The sequence below is a fragment of the Schistocerca americana genome, chromosome 2 (genome assembly GCF_021461395.2).
Source record: "Schistocerca americana isolate TAMUIC-IGC-003095 chromosome 2, iqSchAmer2.1, whole genome shotgun sequence".
Classification (NCBI taxonomy): Eukaryota; Metazoa; Arthropoda; class Insecta; order Orthoptera; family Acrididae; genus Schistocerca; species Schistocerca americana.
In genome coordinates, this window is record NC_060120.1 from 849,725,541 (window position 1) to 849,748,671 (window position 23,131).

General features: G+C 39.0%; 1 protein-coding gene across 1 annotated transcript in view; it reads right to left on the reverse strand.

The window, feature by feature from the left end:
• The window catches only part of LOC124595635 (mediator of RNA polymerase II transcription subunit 14), a 187,136-nt gene that overhangs the window by 85,046 nt on the left and 78,959 nt on the right, over positions 1 to 23,131 (reverse strand). The window contains exon 11 of the mRNA XM_047134464.1: positions 913 to 1,117. Coding sequence (XP_046990420.1) covers positions 913 to 1,117 — 205 coding nt within the window. The remainder of the gene's footprint in view (positions 1 to 912; positions 1,118 to 23,131) is intronic.

The following is a 23,131-nucleotide window of genomic DNA, read 5'->3' on the forward strand; positions in this document are numbered from 1 at the left end:
CTGAACTACTTCTAAACTATACATATTACTTCTATTAATCATTTCTGCCATAGAATACAATCTGTATGACATGCAAAGTTGCTCACACTGCACAAAACTGTATCCAAACAAGTTTCCCCATTCTTGGCCATAAATGTCCTACTTCCAGCATTCCCACAACTCCAGGTGGAAAAAAAGTTGCAGTGGCCAAACAGTACTGATACTGCCAGATTTGAATGTGATGAGTGGTGAGAGAGAACAAAGAGTTGTTTTAACATGCAATTAACGCATCTGGGAATGGGACTTAAAAATGGACATACTATGTGGGAAAAGCAGGTATCAGGGACATATTAACAAGCTCCCACAGTACTACCTCAAAAAATATTTTTTCAACCATTCGCATAATGCTCTAACATTAATTTTTGCTTGCCCTGAAACAGGTGTTTACAAACAAAACTTGTTACTGCAGGAAGATACAGAAGTTCACCTAATAAACAGTCAATCTCACATTTAAAGCAGTGAGAACAGTTAAAAAGGCTGGAATACAAATTTAAGAAACAATGAATCAACAATTTTTAGAGCCATCAGTCCCCTCAACAAAGCAGGCATGCATGCACTCCTGTCTGGCAGGTGCTTCCTAGCACTTTACTTCACAGATGCTCCCTTTCACATTTCTTATTTATTTTCTTCTACATTTTCTCTTCACACATAATAGAAAGAATGTAGACTGCCAACAGCCAACATTTTACCCTTATACACATCAGCATTACTAGTCTTTGCTTCCTTTCCTTTCTGGTTAAGGTGACTTTCTTGCCTGGCATTATTCACTATTGATGTTAACACACAGACATTAAAGCAAAATAGCCTTATTTCAATACTAGTAACATGTAGCTCCACAACATAATAGCACAGAGACTTTGACTTGAGACAAACCTTAGTTCTGAGATGAGAGCAGGCAACCGTGCATGGTCATTGTTCAGTGCAGTTTGGAGCTCAGGCACAAGGGGAGCATCATGCTGTGGGACATGGCATTGTAACATTCCTGTGTGTGTGTCCACAGTCACCAACAACTGCTCAGCTCGAAGACACGGAGACAGCACAGGTACAGCCAATATAGCTGGCGATCCTTGCAAGGGACCTATGACAAGCACCTACATGAGTAAGCTACAATCCAAAGAACACAAATATTAAGTATATCAGAACCCTGATCGGCAAAACCAAAATAAAAGTTGTGACTGAGAGTAAGTAGTACTGCAGATAGTCACTATCTAAAACTATTACTTTGCTGTTAACAAATAGTTTGCAACATGTTTCATGTCAATTGATACTGGAAAACAGATGTCTTCTCACAAGTGGCTACATTTGATCCTTTTAAAAGTTTCTTTTAATTTACTGTCAAGCAAAACTATGTGCTTTAGGAACACTGATTCTGCAGTATGTTACTTGTACACAAGGTTTCTTTCCATCCATACTTCACACCCCCCCCCCCCCCCCCCACACACACACACACAAAAAAAAAAAAAAAAAAAAAAAAAAAAAAAAAAAAAAAAAAAAAAAAAAAAAAGAAGAAGAAGAAGAAGAAGATAACATCTGAAAATGACCTACAAAGTGAAGGGAAAAAGTGTTTTGTAAACGGATGAATAGTAGTACGAAAAAATTAACCAATGAACAAATGAGAGCTAACACCGATATTTCAACAATAACAGACACAATGTTTCGAACAAGAAACAATTCAATAATTCTCAAGTAAATGGAAAAAAAAAAATCATCTTCTCATCTAACAATTATCCTTTAAGTTCAGGATCCTGTGCTATTAACTCTGGAGAACTCACATGAGACATACTTTCACACTGAAGTTCTAGGATACAAGTATACCCATTTAAAAATCATTGGCTTTTTAGAAGTTATCCACTTATTCTGTTATAGGGTGTGTACACAGACAAGGGAAAAAAACCCTGACTTTTCCCAGACTTCCTGGTTAAAAATACAGTATTTCCTGGGAGAAAACACACTATACCTAGAGTGAATGTACATTTTTTCCCATGTTAAGTGACAATATACTTTCCCCTGGAGCTGTAAGGAAACATTTAACAAATGCCATAAACAGTATGGTGACTGCTACATGATGTTATTTTTGATTTTTTTCAAATGGACTAAGCTACAGATCAGTATTGCACTACAACCTGGTTTTTTACTGTTACATCGTTGGCTTCGCCAACTCACAACCAAACAGTTACCTTCCATTCTAACCTACACCTTGGGCTAAGCTAAAGATCAATCTGCCACCACAACCAGGTAATCAATTCTCCTTCTCCTTCGTTTTTTCCATGTTCATTGGCTTCATCAATTAACAACAAAACTGTGAATATATGGCAGAAAAAGTGACATGACAGCAGCCATTAAATTAAAATTTCCAGGCTATTATACTGTGGTTCAAGTATAAAACTTTCTGCTTATGTTTCCTCTTCAACTGCGGAAGACATCTTCAGAGGTAAAATGGCGACCTGCAACCAGAACTCTAGGGAACGTCGAATATACAACAGTCTCGATTGAAAGTAATCGATTGTCATCCTTGTGCTCAGGTACATCAATGGAGATAAAAACGTAATAATTCTTACTGCAGAGAAGGGTAATGCCATGGTCCTGATGAAGACTATCATGAAAAGATCAATAATGTTTAGGATCCCACCAATTATTAAAAAAAACTTCACAAGCATCCAACTACGAAGATCTTAAAAATCGCTAATTGATTGGTGAAAGCATCTTCACTCTCCTCTGACGATGAGAAACTACTGTGCAACATGGAAGTACACCCACCTAGGCTCTATGGATTAGCCAAGGTGCACAAACCACACATTCCTTTGAGGCCTATTGTGAGTGCTACAGGGTCTCCCACCCACAAATTTGCTAGACACCTTGCCTCACTGCTGCAACCATATGTTAGTGGAACTGATAGCCATATTACAATTTCATAACATTTCATAGAATATTAAAAGAAATGCACGTGGGCCAAGGTGTTATCCTTGTTAGTTTTGATGTTGTCTCGTTATGTAAGATGATTCCAGTGAACGAAGCTAACTCATGTAAGGCTGATATTTTTCCAGTAGATATTGTGGAGTTATTCACCCACTGCCTCACCATGACCTATTTCAACACAATAATGATTTTTATGAACAGATTAACGGAGTGGCTATAGGCAGTCCTCTTAGGCCAGCTGTTGGAGAACTTTGAACAACAGGTATTGCAGACTGCCAGGAAAAGACCACCCAGGTGGTACCGCTATGTCAATGATACTTTCTCAGTATGGACACACGGCGCAGACGAATTGGATGCCTTCCTTACACATCTCAACAGTATCAATCCAAAAATACTCACCTACGTAGAGAATCAGGACCCATAAGGAACGAAGACGGCCCAAAGGGAAAGTTTCCCTTTCATTCATCTGTACGATTACAGATTGCATTGGGAAAGTGTTGAGAAAGTACGGTGTGGAAACTACATTGTAGAATCCCTTGCAGTTGTGGACTGGTTTATATTGTTACTACACAAAGAAGTGTTAACACCTGCCTCGAACACAAGAGGAATTGCCGTCTGGGACATATGGATAAATCGGCCGTAGAGGAACATCTTTATATCAAGAGGGTGATCATGAAATAAAATTCATTGAGACTAGTGTCATATCAAAAACATTCATTATCAACCACATATGTATAGAGAGGCTACTGAGATTTATAAACACCATAACAATTTTAACAGAAAAGAGAAAGGTGTTAAATTAGATAAAATTTGGATGTCAACACTGCAACATGGGAATAACTATAGATTACTTTCAACCAAGAATGTTGGCATTACCAGCGATAATCTCATAGCCAACATCACATGACAGGCTGTGGTGCCCTCTATACTGCATATATATTCACCGCTCTCTTGAGTCCTGGTAGCAGTTCACCATTTTACCTCTGAATATATCTCCTGCAGTCGGAGAAGAAACATTTGGAGAAAGTTTTAAGCATCGACCACAACCTAATAGACTGGGAGTTTTAAGTGATGTCACTACCAGCTGTGAAAGCTTACATTGTATTGTCTATCCCTTGAATGGTAAAGGTGTTGTACCTCAGCGTACAACAGCCTGGCACTTCAGGAAACCAAACCCAGCAAAAACAACACTTTTTGGAAAGATCTTTGATGTGTGGCAAAATGTACACTGCATATTTTCGTGTTACAATAGTATAAACACGAATTCCACCAAAAACAGCACTGTAGCTTTTGAAGTACTAAAACTGAGACTGCGGTGTACTTTCGTCAACCAGTCATAACTGACGTCACATGATCTCACCAGCTAATGACAACAGATATTCACAGCATACGACATGTGATGTCATCTGTCAACAGCAACATGAACAGACAAATAGGAGATGTTAATGGTTTGAATTAATATGAATACAATATAGCTACAAGAAAAGGTAAGCTGTCTCATATAATAGTCATCTTTCTCAGCATATGTTACCTTTACCTTTACATCTACATCTTCATCTAGATGGATACTCTGCAATTCACACTTAAGTGCCTGGCGGAGGGTTCATCGAACCATTTTCATACTACTTTTCTACCATTCCACTCTCGAATGGCGCATGGGAAAAAGGAACACCTAAATCTTTCCGTTCGAGCTCTGATTCCTCTTATTTTATTATGATTATCATTTCTCCCTACGTTGGTGGGTGTCAACAAAATATTTTCACACTCGGAAGAGAAAGTTGGTGACTGAAATTTCGTAAATACACTACTGGCCATTAAAATTGCTACAACACGAAGATGATGTGCTACAGACGCGAAATTTAACCGACAGGAAGAAGCTGCTGTGATATGCAAATGATTAGCTTTTCAGAGCATTCACACAATGTTGGCGCCGGTGGCAGGAGGAAAGTTTCCAACTGATTTCTCATACACAAACAGCAGTTGACCGGCATTGCCTGGTGAAATGTTGTTGTGATGCCTTGTGTAAGGAGGAGAAATGCGTACCATCAAGTTCCCGGCTTTGATAAAGGTCGGATTGTAGCCTATCGTGATTGTGGCTTATCGTAATGCGACATTGCTGCTCGCATTGGTCAAGATCCAATGACTGTTAGCGAATATGGAATTGGTGGGTTCAGGAGGGTAATACGGAACGCCGTGCTGGATCCCAACGGCCTCGTATCACTAGCAGTCGAGATGGCAGGCATCTTATCCACATGGCTGTAATGGATCGTGCAGCCACGTCTCGATCCCTGAGTCAACAGATGGGAATGTTTGCAAGACAACAACCATCTGCACGAACAGTTTGACGATGTTTGCAGCAGCATGGACTATCAGCTCGGAGACCATGGCTGCGGTTACCCTTGACGCTGCATCACAGACAGGAGCGCCTGCGATGGTGTACTCAACAACGAACCAGGGTGCATGAATGGCAAAACGTCATTTTTTCGGATGAATCCAGGTTCTGTTTACAGTATCATGATGGTCGCATCCATGTTTGGCGTCATTGTGGGGAGCGCACATTGGAAGTGGGTATTCATCATCGCCATACTGGTGTATCATCCGGCCTAATGGTATGGGGTGCCATTGGTTACACGTCTCTGTCAGCTCTTCTTCGCATTGACGGCACTTTGAAGACTGGACGTTACATTTCAGGTGTGTTACGACCCTTGGCTCTAGGCTTCATTCAATCCCTGCGAAATCCTACATTTCAGCAGGATAATGCACGACCACATGTTGCAGGTCCTGTATGGGCCTTTCTGGATACAGAAAATGTTCGACTGCTGTCCTGGCCGGCACATTCTCCAGATCTCTCACCAACTGAAAACGTCTGGTCAATGGTGGCCGAGCAACTGGCTCGTCACAATACGCCAGTCACTGCTCTTGATGAACTGTGGTATCTTGTTGAAGCTGCATGGGCGGTTGTACCTGTACACGCCATCCAACCTCTGTTTGACTCAATGCCCAGGTGTATCAAGACCGTTATTACGGCCAGAAGTGGTTCTTCTGGGTACTGATTTCTCAGGATCTACGCTCCCAAATTGCATGAAAATTTAATCACATGTCAGTTCTAGTATATTTGTCCAGTCAATACTTGTTTATCATCTGCATTTCTTCTTGGTGGAGCAATTTTAATGGCCAGTAGTGTAGATCTCGCCACAAAGAAAACCACCTTTGTTTCAGTGACTGCCACCCCAACATGCGTATCATATCGGTGACACTCTCACCCCTACTGCGCAATAACACGAAACAAGCTGCCCTTCTTTGCACTTTTTCAATGCCCTTTAAGAGATATCTATCACAGATGAACCAGTAAAATTTTAAACAATGGCATAAATGGCTGGTATTCTGGGCAAGCAATTTTTCTAAGTGGTTGTTCTTGAGGTGTTAAGCTTTGAATGATGGTCAAAGTTTCACAAAGCACCTAACATCCAGCATGTGTTGGTTTATCGATTATTCAAATGATTTTGAATTGCATCCCAGTTGGTTTTTGAACAATTTTTAACATATTCTAAGTCCATTTCTGAATGAATCATAAGTTTATTTTTCAATTCTTGCATAGTGTTCATGATGTCTCTGCCATGGGAATCTCCGTCACATCTAGCAATATAATACTTTCCTGTAGACAAAAGGGTACAGGGCTATATGAGCTGAGCCGAATAAACAGGTAAATACCAATCACTGTTTGTTTATGTGGTGGTTTGGGTGTGTGAATGATCAGCATTGTTATCATTATTAGTGAAACACATAGATTCAGAATATCAGACTGGAGATAAACAACTAACAGGAATAACAGGTAAGAATGATTACATATTATCTTCTCAGTGTATCCAAGATAATGACATTTTGACAGAAAATAATTTTTGCCAGATCACTACACTACCAGTTGTAGAGTCCGTGATTAGCAGTCACTTTACATTCTATTTTTGGAATAGTGTGGAAAACACATTTACAAAACACAAAAGTCTAACCGGAGAATAAACGCGGGTAACTGAACCTGTGATTCTGGCAGTGTTAGTAGAGTTAACCAGAGAATAAGTTTCCACAATGGCAGGAATAGTTATGAAACTGGTGATGACAAGACTGTTTGTTAGAATGAGGAAGGAGAAGAAACAGGGACAACACATGAGTTATATGGAAGAACAAGACAATTCCAAATTTATATAAACATTTTCTGCTACTACTTTTCGATCTCTTGCTTGAGAAACTGGAGTGTATGGATGAAATGTAAAACTATTTCTTAACATAAAACTTTTTGCTTGTAGTAGCCTAACTGTCATTTGATATTGGTACTTCGTGAATTACGTTTTGTCGTGTTATTTATGTAAATGAGGTACACGAAAATGACCATTTGCGCCAAAACCGTCTCACTTATTTGGCATGTGTTACAATTGCTGCCATATTAGAAAGGCCTATTTCATTTTATCTAGCAAACAGTGACAAATTACACATAATCAAATCGAAAAACCACACCAGTGTTGGGTACTATTCGTATTATCAGCTTTTTCAGTATTAGAAAATGACATTTTGATTTTTCAGGTAGTAAACCATTTGACGAACTTTGATGACATAATAGATTTTATAACAGAAAGGAAAGCACACTGTGCAAAGCTGTAGTAAGATCAGAGAGAAAAAAATGCTGGACCTAAAGACAGAAGAAATGTGTACTGTCTTGGTTGTCTCTTCTCTTTACAGGTTTTATGTTTCCTATATTTAATTTTATGTCACACAAAAGAGAAAGTTATTGGCTAATAGGCAATAAAAAGTGCAAATTTTCTGAAGATTCTTATTCTCCCGGTCACAAAAATAAATAACTAAATAATCCCACCCAGTATTAACTGTGAATTTTTTAAGGGGGTAGGGTGTCAAACCGGGCAACTGGGAGCAGGAGAGGCACCACAGGACATTTTAATTTCCACTGTCTTGAAAACAGGTTTGATGGCTTCCATTGCAAAATATACATGTTTGAATTCCACAGACCAAAATACAGTGACGTGCGATAAAAGAGTGCTGTGTGAAGAGGCATGGCACTGCACTTTGGCACACTTAAGACCGAACAATGTATCTTACACTTCCTCGAACATATATGTTTTATATATCAACCTCTTGTGAAAGATGTGTGCTACAAAATGAACATATTTTTGAAAAATTGATTTTTTTAAAAATTTTTTGATGTCCTATGTCAAACTCTCAGGGGAGGGGGCATGCCATTGTCAAGTTTTTGCCCTGGTTTGGAAATATCATAGAACCGGGACTGATCAAAAACACTGTGATTTAAGAAATTCATCACACTCTCACACACATAACATAATTCATCCAATGTAAAAGGAAATTTACTTTGAAAGTAATGCTTCTCAAACCACCAGTGGTAATATTTTCTCACAACCTGTTAGACTTGTAAGCAGTTGTGATCTCGTGTTCATCAAAAGCAGTTTCCTACTACGAAGTATTGCATAGTCTTCATCCTAAAGCCATTGGCTCGTTCCGCTGTTAGCAGATGCTTGCGTGTGCGATATGTTTTGTTGTGAATGACGCAATTTCTTTGCAAAGAAAAATTTTTTGGTGTTATTCTCCCTTTTATGTTTTACTGCTGCAGTGTTATTCTCCAGTAGTGGGCTATAGTAAAATTCTTTGTCATAGTGTCAGTTCTTACTCCTCAAAATTACAAAAATTTGAGTGAAAACTAAAACAACGAAAAATTCCTGTAATTCTAAAATATTCTTGGATTTTTTCCAGGTGAAAAAATTTTTGTGTTTTTCACGGAGTGTGTACATCCTGCATCAATATTTTACACACGGTCAGCATTGAAACCATCAGAAAAAGACTACCATTAGAGCTACATGAGAGTTGAGGAGCTAGATGAGGACTGAAGAGCTGGATGGGCGTTAAGAAGCTGGACGGGCACTGAGAAGCTAGATGGGTACTGAGGGTGGTGGTGGTGGTGGTGGTGGTTGTTGTTGTTAAGCACCCCTACCAAAAGTTTATCATGAGATGAATGTGAATAAAGGTCACAAAAAACTATTGAAACTTGAACCGGGAAAAAAAGAAAGAAATAGAGCCGCCAACCCCATAAACATACACACAGTGAAAATCATGTCGTCTAGATAGTAAAAGTAGTGGAAAGAGCTAAACATTACAGCAGACAGCTATGGTTAATTGATCGTGGAAATAAAAGGCATGAGACAGCCACTCTGCAACACACTAAAATCTTCAGCTTAAAACTGAGGCCAGAGCCTAGACTCTTCACAAAATTTTAATAGCTTCATCACACTCATTGTTTTCAGCTAAAATAGAAATCTCATTAGTTGCAGTGAGGATTTTGATCCAATTGTGATTAATAACTACACTGATCATAAGGGATGTTTGTGGGTACAATTTACTAATGTTTATCAAAGAATGGAAAATCCAGATTGGAATGTAACAACGTTATGAGAAGGAAAGTTGCCACTCACCATATAGCAGAGATGCTGAGTTGCAGATAGCCACAACAAAAAGTGTTTCACACTTAAAGCTTTCAGCCAATGGCCTTTCTCAACAATAGACATATGCGCACGCGCGCGCGCACACACACGCGGCTGCAGTCTCAGGCAATTGTGGAGTGTGGTTTCAGTTGCCTGAGACTGCAGTCGTGTGTGTGAGTTGAGTGAGTGTCCGTGCGTGTGTACAAAGGTCATTGGCCGAAAGCTTTAAGAGTGAAACTCTTTTTGTTGTGACTATCTGCGACTCAGCAATATGGTGAGTGGCAACTTTCCTTCTGATAATATTATTTATTAATGTTTTGTAGGGATTGAATTATAATGGATTAAAGTTAAGTTGTGAAAATGATGCCATTTAAACCAGCAAACAGTTGCTACACCTCGAGAGAGCAATCGTGGCTCAAGAGTGCAGCAAGCATGACCAACTGCACATCTGGTGTGGTGGTCTAGTGGCAGTCTGCATGGTAGGAAAGCAAGAGGTTGTGGCATCAAATTCTGGATGGGTCTTTTTTTCGCTATGCCTTTTAACCTAGCATTCCCCTCTCAATGATGTGGAGATTTGGGAGAAACAAAATGTGGCTCTGACTCCACGTTACACTGTAACTCCCCTTTCCCCATTGGATAACTCATTACGGACGTCCAAGTCACCTATTTGAGCATCCAAATGATTGCAATCATTAAAAAAAAAAAAAAAAAAAAAAAAAAAAAAAAAAAAAAAAAAAAAAAACCATCCAAAGTCAGTGATTTTCAATTACAGTAGAAACCCAATATACTGCACATATGGATATAACACAGTATAAAGAATGTCCCTCAAAATAAAATACCATTCTGAACGATTTTTGCACTCTCGGTACATTTTATAAACTTGGAAAAAATCTTATTACAGACTAGATGTAGCTATTCTGCAGCATAATTTACTGGTGAAACCTCCACGCTCTCTAAACAATAACCAAAATAGATGTTTATAATTAAACTCAACCTTCAGTTTGTGTTCTCAACATATCAGAATTATTGCTTGACAGAAGCTTTGAATACAAATCTCATGGTTAACACTGTGTCACAGACAACAAAGTGACAACGCAATAGTGCTTGGTAATGAAATGAGCACAACCACCATATGGATCATAAATTATTCATTCACTGTCTAGACTTCTGTTGCTTGTTATGAAGTCACAGGAATGGAAAGCTTATTTTGTGAGTGATAAACTAAAAATTACTGATCATGTGAAGAATGATGAAACTAAAGCAAGTTTAACATTCGGGTGTAGTGTATCTGAAGGACCAGTCAGGGGATGGGAGAAAAAAGAGAATAAACCTAGAAGCTTTGTAAACATAGTTGAAAATGATGTGGGAATGGACGGAAAAAGGGTTGAACTAGGAAAAGACAGTGAAATTGATGTATGCCTTTACAGATGGTTTTTAATGAAGAGAAGAGAAGGTTTGCCACTTCATGTACTAATTATTAAGCCCAAGCTGAAAAATTTCACTTTGATTTACATGACAACACAGATTTTATAGCTTCTGAAAGATGTTTTTCAAGATGAAAATCTCACCACGGAATTCACAAAACGACCACTGTAGGAGAAGCAAGGTGTTGCAACAGTGAATCTGCTCTGCGGTTTCCTGAAATACTACACAAAGTAATGGTAGATGAAAATTTAAATGATCATCACGTGTGTAATTGTGATAAATAGCGCTTTATTATCAATTGCTTTGAACCAGAAAACTCTATTTCAAAAAATAAATAAATAAAAATAAGAAAAAAAAAGTCAGGCAATAATATGGGTTTGAAAATGAACATTGACATAATATTACTGCTGGAACACTTCACGGGGTATAATATTATGATCCACAAAACTCTTCTGAACCTAGTGTCCGAACCTAATGTTTCATCCAGGTCGACACGATTCTTGTCAAAGATAGAACTTAACTATTGATTGTCCTCTTCTTCAAGATAAACTGATTGTTGTCTTCACAAAGATAAAAAACTGTTTAGCAATTCTGCAGAGCTGCTGTCCACATGTCGCCAAGTTTCATGGTCTCTTCTTTCCTATTAAAATTATCCCTCTGATTAAATATTTCAGTGGCTTCTCTACATAGCTGTGGATAATAGTTCTTCATCATAGATAAAATTTTGTGACTTCCTGACTGAAGAGTTACATATGATTGGTCTGTTTTGTCAAGCCAGCAGACACTTTTGTATTTCTTTAGTCATGTATTCACACTTATCTTGGTTGTTCCAACATAAATTTCACCACTCATTCACTCAATTTTATATATTCCACATTCTGACAGCAAAAGCTGTTTATCCTTTACAAATGAGAGTGCTTGACCTTTTCGTCTGTTGGTCTAAAAAATGGTGTAATGTTATGTTTCTGTAAAATCTTTCTGATCTGATCTGTTACTTTTTTAATAAAAGGGAGAGAAATAGCATTCTTCCACTGGTGTTTTTCCTGCTTGTCCTTCAACATTCCACTATTTGGTCATAGACTTCTGTTTACTTCTTTCCCCAAGTAGCCATTTTTCTTGAAAGCCTGCTTTAGATGTTTTAATTCAGTGTCCTTGTATTACTGGTGTACAAATTGTTTCACCTGTATCGCCAAGACTTTTACTGACACCTCTCTTTTGCTGTAAATGGTGATTATAGAGTTTTTCTGTGAATATCTGTCCGTGTGCGTTAACTTTTGGAAAAACCTTATGTTCCAACTTTCCGCCAGTCTGCCTCATAACTAAAACATCCAAGAAAGGTGTTTTGTTTTCATTTTCTATTTCTATTATGAACTGGATTTGTGGATTTATTTTATTTAGAAAATCAAAGAGTTTGTCCATAACTCTTTTACCATGTGGCTGTGTGGATGAATTCTTAGGTTTTCTAAATAAAACAAATCGAAAAATCCTGCTTGCCATGGAAAAAGAAAATGACAACAAAATACCTTCCTTGGATGTTTCAGTTGCAAGACAAACCAATGGAAATTTGGAACATAATGTTTTTCGAAAAGTAACACATATGGGTACATATCCACATAAGAACTCTAATTACCATCCACAACAAAAGATAGGTGTAGTTAGACGTCTTGTTGATAGAGCCGAAAGGATTTGCACATCGAAATACCTGCATGCCAAATTGAAACATCTAAAGCAGGCTTTTGAGCAAAATGGGTACTTGGGGAAAGAAGTAAACAGAATTCTATGACCACATAATGGAAGACTAAAGGACAAGCATGAAAAACAACAATGGAAAAATGCAGTTTCTCTCCCTTTTAATAAAAAGTAACACATGAGATGAGAGAGTTTACAGAAACATAACAGCAGACTGGTTTTTAGACCAACAAAGAAAATAGCAAGCACTCCAATCTGTACAGGATAAACTCCCTTCTCCTTCAGCAACTGGTATGTAAAATTCCATGTATGTTTGGCAAAGTTTATATTGGACCAACCATGAGAATCATGATTGCACAGCTAGAGGAACACGAAACTCTCGGCTGAGTGGACAACACAGACTAATCGGGTGTAGCAGAGCATGCTCTTCAGTCAGGAAATCATGAAGTAAGTTTTTTGAAAAAAAATTTTACCTACGACAACGAATTATTATCCATGGCTACGTAGACACACCACTGAAATATATAAACACAAGGATAATTTTAACAGGAAAGAAGAGACCGCGAAACCTAGTAAGATACGGACAGCAGCTCTGTAGAATTGCTAAACCGTCTGCATCTTTCACAAGACAAAAATCGATAATTAAGTTTTATTTTTGACAAGGATCATCTCTTCTTATCATGTGTAGTCAGCAAGACTCAATGGAGGAGCAATGCCTCTGAAGATGTCCAGTGCAGTTCTGGATGAAACATTAGGAACATAAAAGTTTCACAGACCAAGACCCTATACCCTGAAAGGCTTACCAGCATCAATGTCATCCACTCATGAAAGCCTTCATTCTGTCAAAGTAAGAATAACACTCTTCTCTGCCACAAATAAATCGGGTAACCATCATCTGAAACTCTCTGTATAAGTAAAAGAAAAAGAATGAGATGTTTCAAGCATGTAAACATGTCATCATTATAGTTCACCCACAGGCATGCTAAGAATGCTTGGACAACATGTGACATTTTCACCAACCGGTATCAAGAAGAGTTTGTTCTGTCAGAGAGAAAGCACCTGCAGTCACTTAAGCTGAGAGAAGAAGCTGTACTAATCCTTGATCACTGTCCAGCCCATCCACCTGCTGATACGTTGCAAACAGAATATGGAAAAATAAAAACTTTGTTTTTGCCAAAAAACATGATAGCATTAATTCTGCTGCTGAGTACTGGCATCATACAACCATTGAAAACTAATTATCACTATGAACTGCTCACATCGGTAGTAAAAAATACACATTTCCCTGCATGAAAATACACATTTTCCCCGTAGTTATTAAACTTATCAATTCTTTGAATGATAAAGGTTTTATACACTGCCGTAGAACTTTCCAGTACTTTAGAAAATGAAACACAGCAAGAAAAAAAAAGTGTTTTGGAAAGACCTTTGATGCATGGCAACACGTACACCGCATGTTTTCATATTACGAAGGCATAAATACAGCACGGAAGCTTCCGAAGCTGAAATTGAGATTGTGATGCACATTTGCCAGTTAATCACAACTCACATCATATGATCCCACCAGTCGGTAACAGCAGATATTCAGAGCATAGGACACGTGATGCAATCAGCAAATAGCAACATCACTATTACGTAGTGCAGGCACACAAATAGGAAAAGTTAATGGTTTCAATTAAAATACAGTATAGCTACACGGGAAGCTACGATTTTACATATAATATTGGTCTTTTTTTGGCAAGTAACACTTCTCAAATCACCATTCGTAATATTTTCCTGTGACCTGATAGAAATAGGTTCATTTGAGCAGTTGCCACAGAGCACCAGAAAATAGGTATTACTGCGCATGCGTAGCTACAATAGTGTAGGAAGTCTGTGCTTGGTGTTTGCTCTGCTCATACACCTTTCATTGCATTTCTGTTCAAAATTTCATGTGTACTGGGACATCATGTGAATGACAATGTGCATCACTGTGGCATGTTGTTCGGAGGGGACATACGGAGTTATCATTACAATTATAAAGCATGGTGTGCTGGAAGTCTATAATTTAGCAAAGAATGGCATTCCGTAAATTTAAAATGTAAGAGACACCAATTAAGAAGTAATGTCAAGCCTAGAGGAAATACCGGACAAATGTTGAAACATGTCTTGTGATCGAAAAACATTGTGTGTCATGGAAGGTAGGTTTGTAAAATTCTTCTAAACCTGTCAACACATTTGAAACAAAACACTTTATTCAATACTACTGATCAAATTTGCCCGTTTAGTCATCTTCAAGAGAACATATACATATGCTCATATGTATATAGCATTATAAGAGATCTTACATTATGTCATAAAAGAAACAGGACATCAGAGAATACTCCAAGAGCATCGGAATTTCGTAAACCATACTAAACTGCATAATTCGGCTTAAAGTGCACACTTGTATGTCCAGATTCAAACTAAAGTAGACCCATACCTGGTATTAAGCTTTTCAGTGTGGTTTTCAGGTTGCCAATTTTCTTGGAGTTCCGGTACCGTATTATCTCGTGTTTGGTTCTTTATTTTATGGCATAATGCCAAATGTGCCAGATGATGAAAACACGCACCTGAAATTCAGCGAACAGTTGAAACTAGCCAACAGTGTGGAATGAAGCACTTCGTTTCAAATAAATTGACTGCCTTTGCGGAAAAGATTAATAAAGCCAAATTTCTTTAGAAAAACGACAAATATAACTTCACTGTTCTGCAAGACAATTAATGCTTGATTGCTTATAACGTGGAAATAAAATCTGAGAACGGAAACTAGTAACATATTTTAGTCTTCCATTATTATTTGAATGTATTTTAATTCACTAGATAGCTCCCAGCCACAGAAATCCGTTTTGTTTTCATTTGATGCGAGAGCTGTAAACTAAGAGAAAACAGCAAGTCACAAAATATAAACACGGGTCACAAGGAGACTACCATGCACTAAAAGTCAGAACACTCTGTGCATGTATGAATCTGGCAGCTTGGGTGAGCCAGATAAATTTTCCCGGGTTGCATCTGGTGCTTGCTGGTACTGTTCATACAGCTAACAGTCGCACTTCAAGCAGCCAGAAGTGGGAGAAGGTGCTGCTCATACACGACTTCAGCTCTGTGCATGCATGTGAGCCTGTTGGCAACTGCTCAAACCAAACTAAACTGTGAACAGATGTGACGTCATGTTCACCGAAAGCAGTTTGTTGTTACGAAGCATTGTGTAGTCTTCATCTTAAAGCAAAATTCCTTGTTAAAGTATCCGTTTTTACCAATCAAATTTACAGAAGTTTAACTAAAAACTAAAACAATGAAAAATGTTTGGAATTCTAAAAATTCCCAGGTTTTTCCCATGTTTTGTCTGGCTTCCCTGAGTTGTACATACCCTGGTATTCAGTAGATCTGGCATGGCAAAGCATAAGTCTGACCGCTGTTAGGAATTGCTGGAAAAAGTGTTCCACTAAAGAGAATGCAACAGATGAATTCTGTAGTGACATTATGTTCTACAGTGCAATATCGATCTTGAAGACTTAAACTGTTGGGGGCTGCCGACAACAAAGAACCAATCCTGAAGATCAAAGGTGACAAGAACATCATCATTGACGTCGTTTGAAATGAGAGTAGCGAAGCAGTTGAAAATGAGGGTGATGAAGCTGAAGAAGAAAGTATAGAAGATGTTCCCAATACACATAAAACATTGGCTAATATAGATAAAGTGATTACGTAGATTGAGCGACAAAGTGAACCAAACCAAACCTAATCGAGTTGTAGCATATAATGAGCATAAAAAAATACGCACTACATAAATTGCGTGAAATGACGTAGTGTAGCTTGAGGCAGTGTTGTAAATTATCATACTGTATTTAATACTGTACTTTATACATCATATTGAAACTTGTTTTATTATTTGATCAACATTTGAGTGAACTTTGTCTAACTGCGATACCCTATTTGATAGTTTTCTGAAGTGTTTCACTTCTAATGTTCTTTAATTTTAAGTACAGTTTAGTACACTATGTATAATATTGCATTACGGTTCTTCCTAAACTTCCATGTGGAGTTTGTCATTAAACGGTTCACTCTCAATATATCGCAGGCAAGTTGTAACACGGGTGTAAAGCATGTCCAATGACAAATGTCTTATACACACATCAAAAAACGTTCTGCATCACCCCGGTTCCCAGAACTCCTGAAGATAAGATGTTGATGGTGGATATTGTATCACAGACACAGTTCCCTTTGACAGTTCAGAGATGTCACTAAACCTGCCCAAAGATGTAAACAACCATGCACGAGCAGTGCCTATTGGACAGAGGGGGTTCGACAGCCGATTAGCTCCAGTCATTCCACCAGGAAGGAGGTACACGGCTCATGTTGTCTGTAGTTCCACCATGCCTTGACGGTCAATACCGCGGTTCTGTCCAGGTGTCTCAGAGTGAACCAGAGCGATGTTGTTCGGACATGGAGGAGGTACAGAGAGACAGGAACTGTCGACGACATGTCTCGCTCAGGCCGCCCAAGGGCTACTACTGCAGTAGATGACCGCTACCTACGGATTATGGATTGGAGGATCCCTAACAGCAATGCCATCATGTTGAATAATGCTTTTCGTGCAGCTAAAGGGCGTTGTTACAACTCAAACTGTGTGCAATAGGCTGCATGATGCGCAACTTCACTCCTGACATCTATGGCGATGTCCATCTTTGCAACCACGACACCATGCAGTACGGTACAGATGGGCCCAACAAAATGCCGAATGGACCGCTCAGGATTGACATCATGCTCTCTTCAGTGATGAGTGTCACATATTCCTTCAACCAGACAATCATCGGAGACATGTTTGGAGGCAATCTGGTCAGGCTGAATGCCTTAGATACACTGTCCAAAGAGTGCAGCAAGATGGAGGTTCCCCGCCGGTTTCGGGGTGGTATTATGTGGGGCCGATGTACACTGCTGGTGGTCATGGAAGATGTCATAATGGCTGTACGATACATGAATGCCATCCTCCGACTAATATTGCAACCATATTGGCGAGGCATTCGTCTTCACGGTCGACAATCCGCACCCCTTTCATGCACATCTTGTTACTTTCTTCAAGATAACGAAATCGCTCGATTAGAATGGCCAGCATGTTCTCCAGACGTGAACCCTATCAAACATGCCTGGCATAGATTGGAAAGGGCTGTTTATGGATGACGTGAACCACCAGCCACTCTGAGGGATCTACACCAAATCACCATTGAGGAGTGGGACATTCTGGGCCAATAGTGCCTTGCTGAACTTGTGGATAGTATACCATGATGAATACAGGCATGCATCAAGGCAAGAGGACTTGCTGCTGGGTATTAAAGGTACCGGTGCGTACAGAAATCTGGACCACCACCTCTGAAGGTCTCGCTGTATGGTGGTACAAAATGCAGTGTGTGGTTCTCATGAGCAATAAAATGGGTAGAAATGATGTTTGTGTTGATCTCTATTCCAATTTTCTGTACAGGTACCAGAACACTTGGAACTGAGGTGGTGCAAAACTTTTTTTTATGCGTGTAATTAGACTTTAACTGTATTTATGCATAAAGGAAATATTTTCTGTAAATCTACTTCAGCCTGGGATGTAGCCTTGTTTCACTTATTTAACGAAAGTTTTGCAGCACCACAGCAGATAATTCAACTTTCAGCTTTCCTCGAACAAAAACAAACACAATTCTTTCCATGATAGGGTGAAAGATATTATCTGTTTGGGCACTTTCAAATTATACAGAAGACTGGTAACTAAATTTCCACTGACGAGATAGAAATTTACGGCTTTTAAATATTGTGGGCACAATCTTTGTGAATGGGATTCAGAAATATCTTGTGGATGAACACACAAGATTTCGAAATACTTCTACAGATTATTACAGGACATATTTTGAAATATGATGACAATTTCAGTCTGCCAATTTCTGCTTGCCTCAGGTCAGCAATGGCAATTCACACTCTTAATTCACGGCAAATTCTTCGAATAACAGGCAGTACATTACTCAACTTTGAAATATTGTAATAAACATGACCAATAACGAACAGGTAAGCACTTAAACAACAGACTGTGATGTGAAACTTACATTTTGAAATAATCAAACATTTTTAGCCAACAGTTTCCCTGCAATCTTATGAGAACAACTGTGAAGCAAAAAACACGTGAATTAAAAATATGTGGTGTTTTATTATTTACACTTCAAGTAAACTGATTTCCAAAAAACTACTTCAGAAACTTTGCTTTGTTTACACGCAGCATGTTCTTTCAGCAGCCCAGCACATGACTCAACTTTTAACTTTCTGCTTTCCTTGAATCAAACCTAGATGTGGATATGATTCTTTACGAGACTTGGTGAGAAATCTGCCATAAAGTGTCCATGACAAAGAACTGCAGCAATGAGTCTCAACAATGCATCATAGTGCATACTAAGTGTCACAATAGAATTGCTGTATCATAAGCTAAACATATAGATCATGTGTGTTTTTTCTTATTTCTTGTCGCCTCAGTCAGCCTCTGATACATACTGAGTCACTCACACGTGTACACACACATGATTCTCATATAATATTTACACTGATTGTAAACATATTCGTTACATCACTATGTGCTTCCATATTGCCATGAGATGTCACTCCAAATACCAATTCAATATTATAAAATTCAAGCCTTCAGGGAACTTCCTGGCATGCGCTACTTAAATCGTGTAAGATGTATGAAAATGATGATATTCATTTACTTAATGTTGTTCTCTGAAATGCAGTGATTTGCATGCCACAGGCATCACAGACTGGAGGGAGGAGGGGGGGGGGGGGGGGGGGGGGACGACAACACACGATATGCTCGCCTATGTAGGAAGTGGTGTGTAAGGGAACAGTGCCCAATTTGGAGGTGGATCAAGGCCACTTCATACCACCGGCATGAACTGCAGGAGTAATGCCATGGCCAGCTAGCTGGCTTCACCAACCACATGTTACTGTCTGTTACTGTCACCCTTCTCCTACATGTGCATGGATCTCTGACTCACCAGCGAAATGACGCCTGCAGGGCAACAGCAAACTTTCATTACGTTTGCTGCAGGCTTCCTTACCAGGTTTGTCTCCCTGTTCATTTCCCCGAATTCCCACATGCCCTGCTACACAGCAAAAAAATACTCACTTCCTCCCCCCACCCCCCACAGTTGATCATGTGCAAGCTAGCCTATTTTCTCTGGGCACTAAGAGTATCTGAGGTGATGAGAAATTGTTTGCCCCGGATACATCTCATCTAGTGCGTTCACAATCACAAGGAGTTCTTCAGTAAATACGGTATGTTCACAGGGAAGGCAAGCACTGTACACACTGTCAGGGAACATTACTGGGCACTCAAGGAAGTGTCCTTGTTTGGGGCCAACAGTGTACACAACTTTTAAAACTCTGTTGCCTATTTAAAACTTAAAAAACAAAAACTGAAAACTAAACTCTATCTTTCCTAAAATTTATCATATATAAAATACTTCTGGGCCACTGTGGTAACTAAGGTGGATATCTGCTCCAACCTTAGTGTAAAACATTTAAATCAGTCACACCCATCTCTAAAGGCAATCCTCTGCAGGGATCCCATAGGACCTCGTTGGTTCTTTCAATGGCAAAAACGCCTTTCCATCGGTGGCCGAGCACTGGTATTGTATGCAGCTGTGTTTGGTATGGACACTGTTCTACAGGCCTGTCACACCATGAGGTGTCGTCACCCAATGTGAAATGACGGTTCACCAGCCTCAACACAGAGGCTTCATATGGGGCTGTTCCAAAGGGCCCAGTGGTCAGCCGAATTCCTTGATGGGGCACCACATCCAGCATTTTTAAATAAAAGGTAGTGATGGGAACAACCAAATGAAAACACTTGATTTTTTTGGTTGTTGGAAAACAATCAACTCATTCAGTTGCAGTTATACGTATCAGTTGAATTATTCATCCGTTCTTTTGAATGAAACTAGTATGTGGGAGCAACTGAATGAAAACTATTGTGTCAGTAGGTTGTAGTTTTCCTTGTTGGTTGGATTATTATTCATTTATTTTTGTTGAGTGAAAGCAGTCACTGGGAGCAATCAAATGAACAGATGCAACACTGTTGTAGCTTAGCATGTTGAAAGAATTGTTCATTCCCTCTTTTCCAGTGAAAACAATCAGTAGTTTTTCTGTCAGTTGAACCATGTACTCTTTCTTTTAACTGGAATCACTCCTTAGTGTTTTAGCTGACTAAGCTATCCATTCATTCTTCTGAGTGAAACCAGCCAGCAATACTTTAATTAACTGAACTAAAGCAGTGCTACATTATACTGACAGAGGGTGATCCTAAGTAAGGACATATCTCAGGGGTATGCCAAAGTTAACATAATCGGCATACATGTTCATTTAGTTATGAACTGAATGGAGTAATTTTTCTTTACCTCATTTAAAATTGATTCACATACTACAGTGGATTAATCTGGGCCAGGTGCCATTCACAAGTGACTAATTAACCTTATACATCACTTGGTCTGCCATCACTTAAATTGTCGACCACGGATGAAAACTTCAAAAATCCTGGACATGTGGGTCAAATCGGATTATTTTCCTGTACACAAACAGTCTGTAGACGATAACTTGGCCAGTGGCCATGATGTTCCATGGGGAGCAGGGACACAAGAGGAGGGAATGTTTCCTCTCTTATGTTTCAGTGCTAACAATGCCAGCAAGGGCATGCATCCTACCAATCAGCAGATATAAATCACACATGAGGGTAACAAGGTTTTGTGAAAGTGCGTTATAGAGGCATTTACATTCAGATGTGGTACTAATCTGCAGTAAGGAAAATGAACGTAAATGAAATCACTTCTATACAGCTCCACGAGTAGAAAGCAAGTGAATTAAGCATACTCAGTTGTCTGGTGCGTGGGGCATTGTCGTGGTGTACGCAATCGCCCATTGTTGGTGGGTGGCTTCTCATTGTCTCAATAAAGAAGTATGGAAAATACAGGGTGTTCCAAAATTGTCTTTACAACTTTGATCACATATATTTTGGAAATGCGGATAGGCATAAAAACGCGGTTTACGGTATAATGTTCATGTACACCTAAGGTTCTAGTAGCCGCTTAACAAAGTCCAGTGTGTTAAGGTGACCATACTTTCTAGAGCCAAATTTGGGACACACAAAAAATTTTGGTATTACAAAAAAGTTTGAATTGAACATAACAAATGCAACTATCACTTAAATTTGTTACAAAAAGTACGGTAATCTATATTTTATTACTTTCTTCTAAGAAGAAGGCTTCCTTGGCCAAAAGCTCATTTTCTGACAGTCTTCCTGTTGTGCCTATCTGCAACTCAGCATTTCGACTATACGGTGGGTAGCAATTATCCTATTCATGTATTGTTACATTCCATCCTGGATTTTTCATTGCTGAATTTCAACTGAACTTCCACCATAATTCACTCTAGTCACTAACACTGGCTTTATAGTTTCTACAACAAACTGTGCTTTTTCACTGTTCCATGCATTAGTCAGGTGGGAAAATACCCTTTCAGTAACAGCATACAGATACAGGTGAAATGAACATACAATCCAGAATAAATTGTTTCATAATCGTTAAATCCAAAACAAATAGATGTCCCGAATTACTTTTGAAAAATTCAGGACAGAGCTAGAAAAATCGTGGCTGTCACAAAAAAAAAAAAAAAAAAAAAAAAAAAGGGGGGGGGGGGGGGGGGGGGGGACGGATAGCCGTCTGAAATGCACGTGTTGTCTGTAGCACACATGTTATGTAAGTGATATTCCCGTTCCATGTCTGGCATAGAATATCCTTATTAAAGTGCGCTATTGTTGCTCTGATGCCAGCTCACAGCTCGTGCAAGTCCCACACAAAGAAAAACATGTAATGGGGTTCCACAGGACCTGGGTGTCAGATCTGGTCTGCACAAACAATTCCACATGCTGTGCCAACTACTGGTGAGTGGTCTGTCATTAACTAACCACGGAAAATAAGAAAAAACAGCTTCAGGTGTGCGTGAACAATTAGCTGCAAACTGGACCTTTCTGCCTATTCCCATTTCTAAAACATATGTGATCAAAGTTGTAAAGACTGTTTTGGAATATACTGTATACGCATAGGAGAGCGGCTAAGTATGATTGTCACTGCATTTTTAATAGACTAAAATGAAGAAACTATCTATTGTTAGGTCAGCTATGGTTTATTATAGTCTATTTCCACTCAGTCAAATCTCCACAGGCATGAGAAAAGGTCCAGGTTTACCTCAGACACTTGTATAAAAATCCCTCGCCACGCCTCTGTACACCCTCAAAACTAGGGGGAAATCCTAATCCAGGGAAATGCAGACATATTGCAACCCTAGTTGGTGGTGCAAAGTTGAGTGCAATGGTTCCCGTCAGGATACAAGAAGAAGAAGAAGAAAAGAACCTTGCCTCATTTTAGTGACAGGTTGAATTTCGTTTTACAGGTAATATGTGATGATGTCCACAAATGCTAAGTCATTTGAATATTCAGCCATTTATTTGTGTGAAAGGTATATTA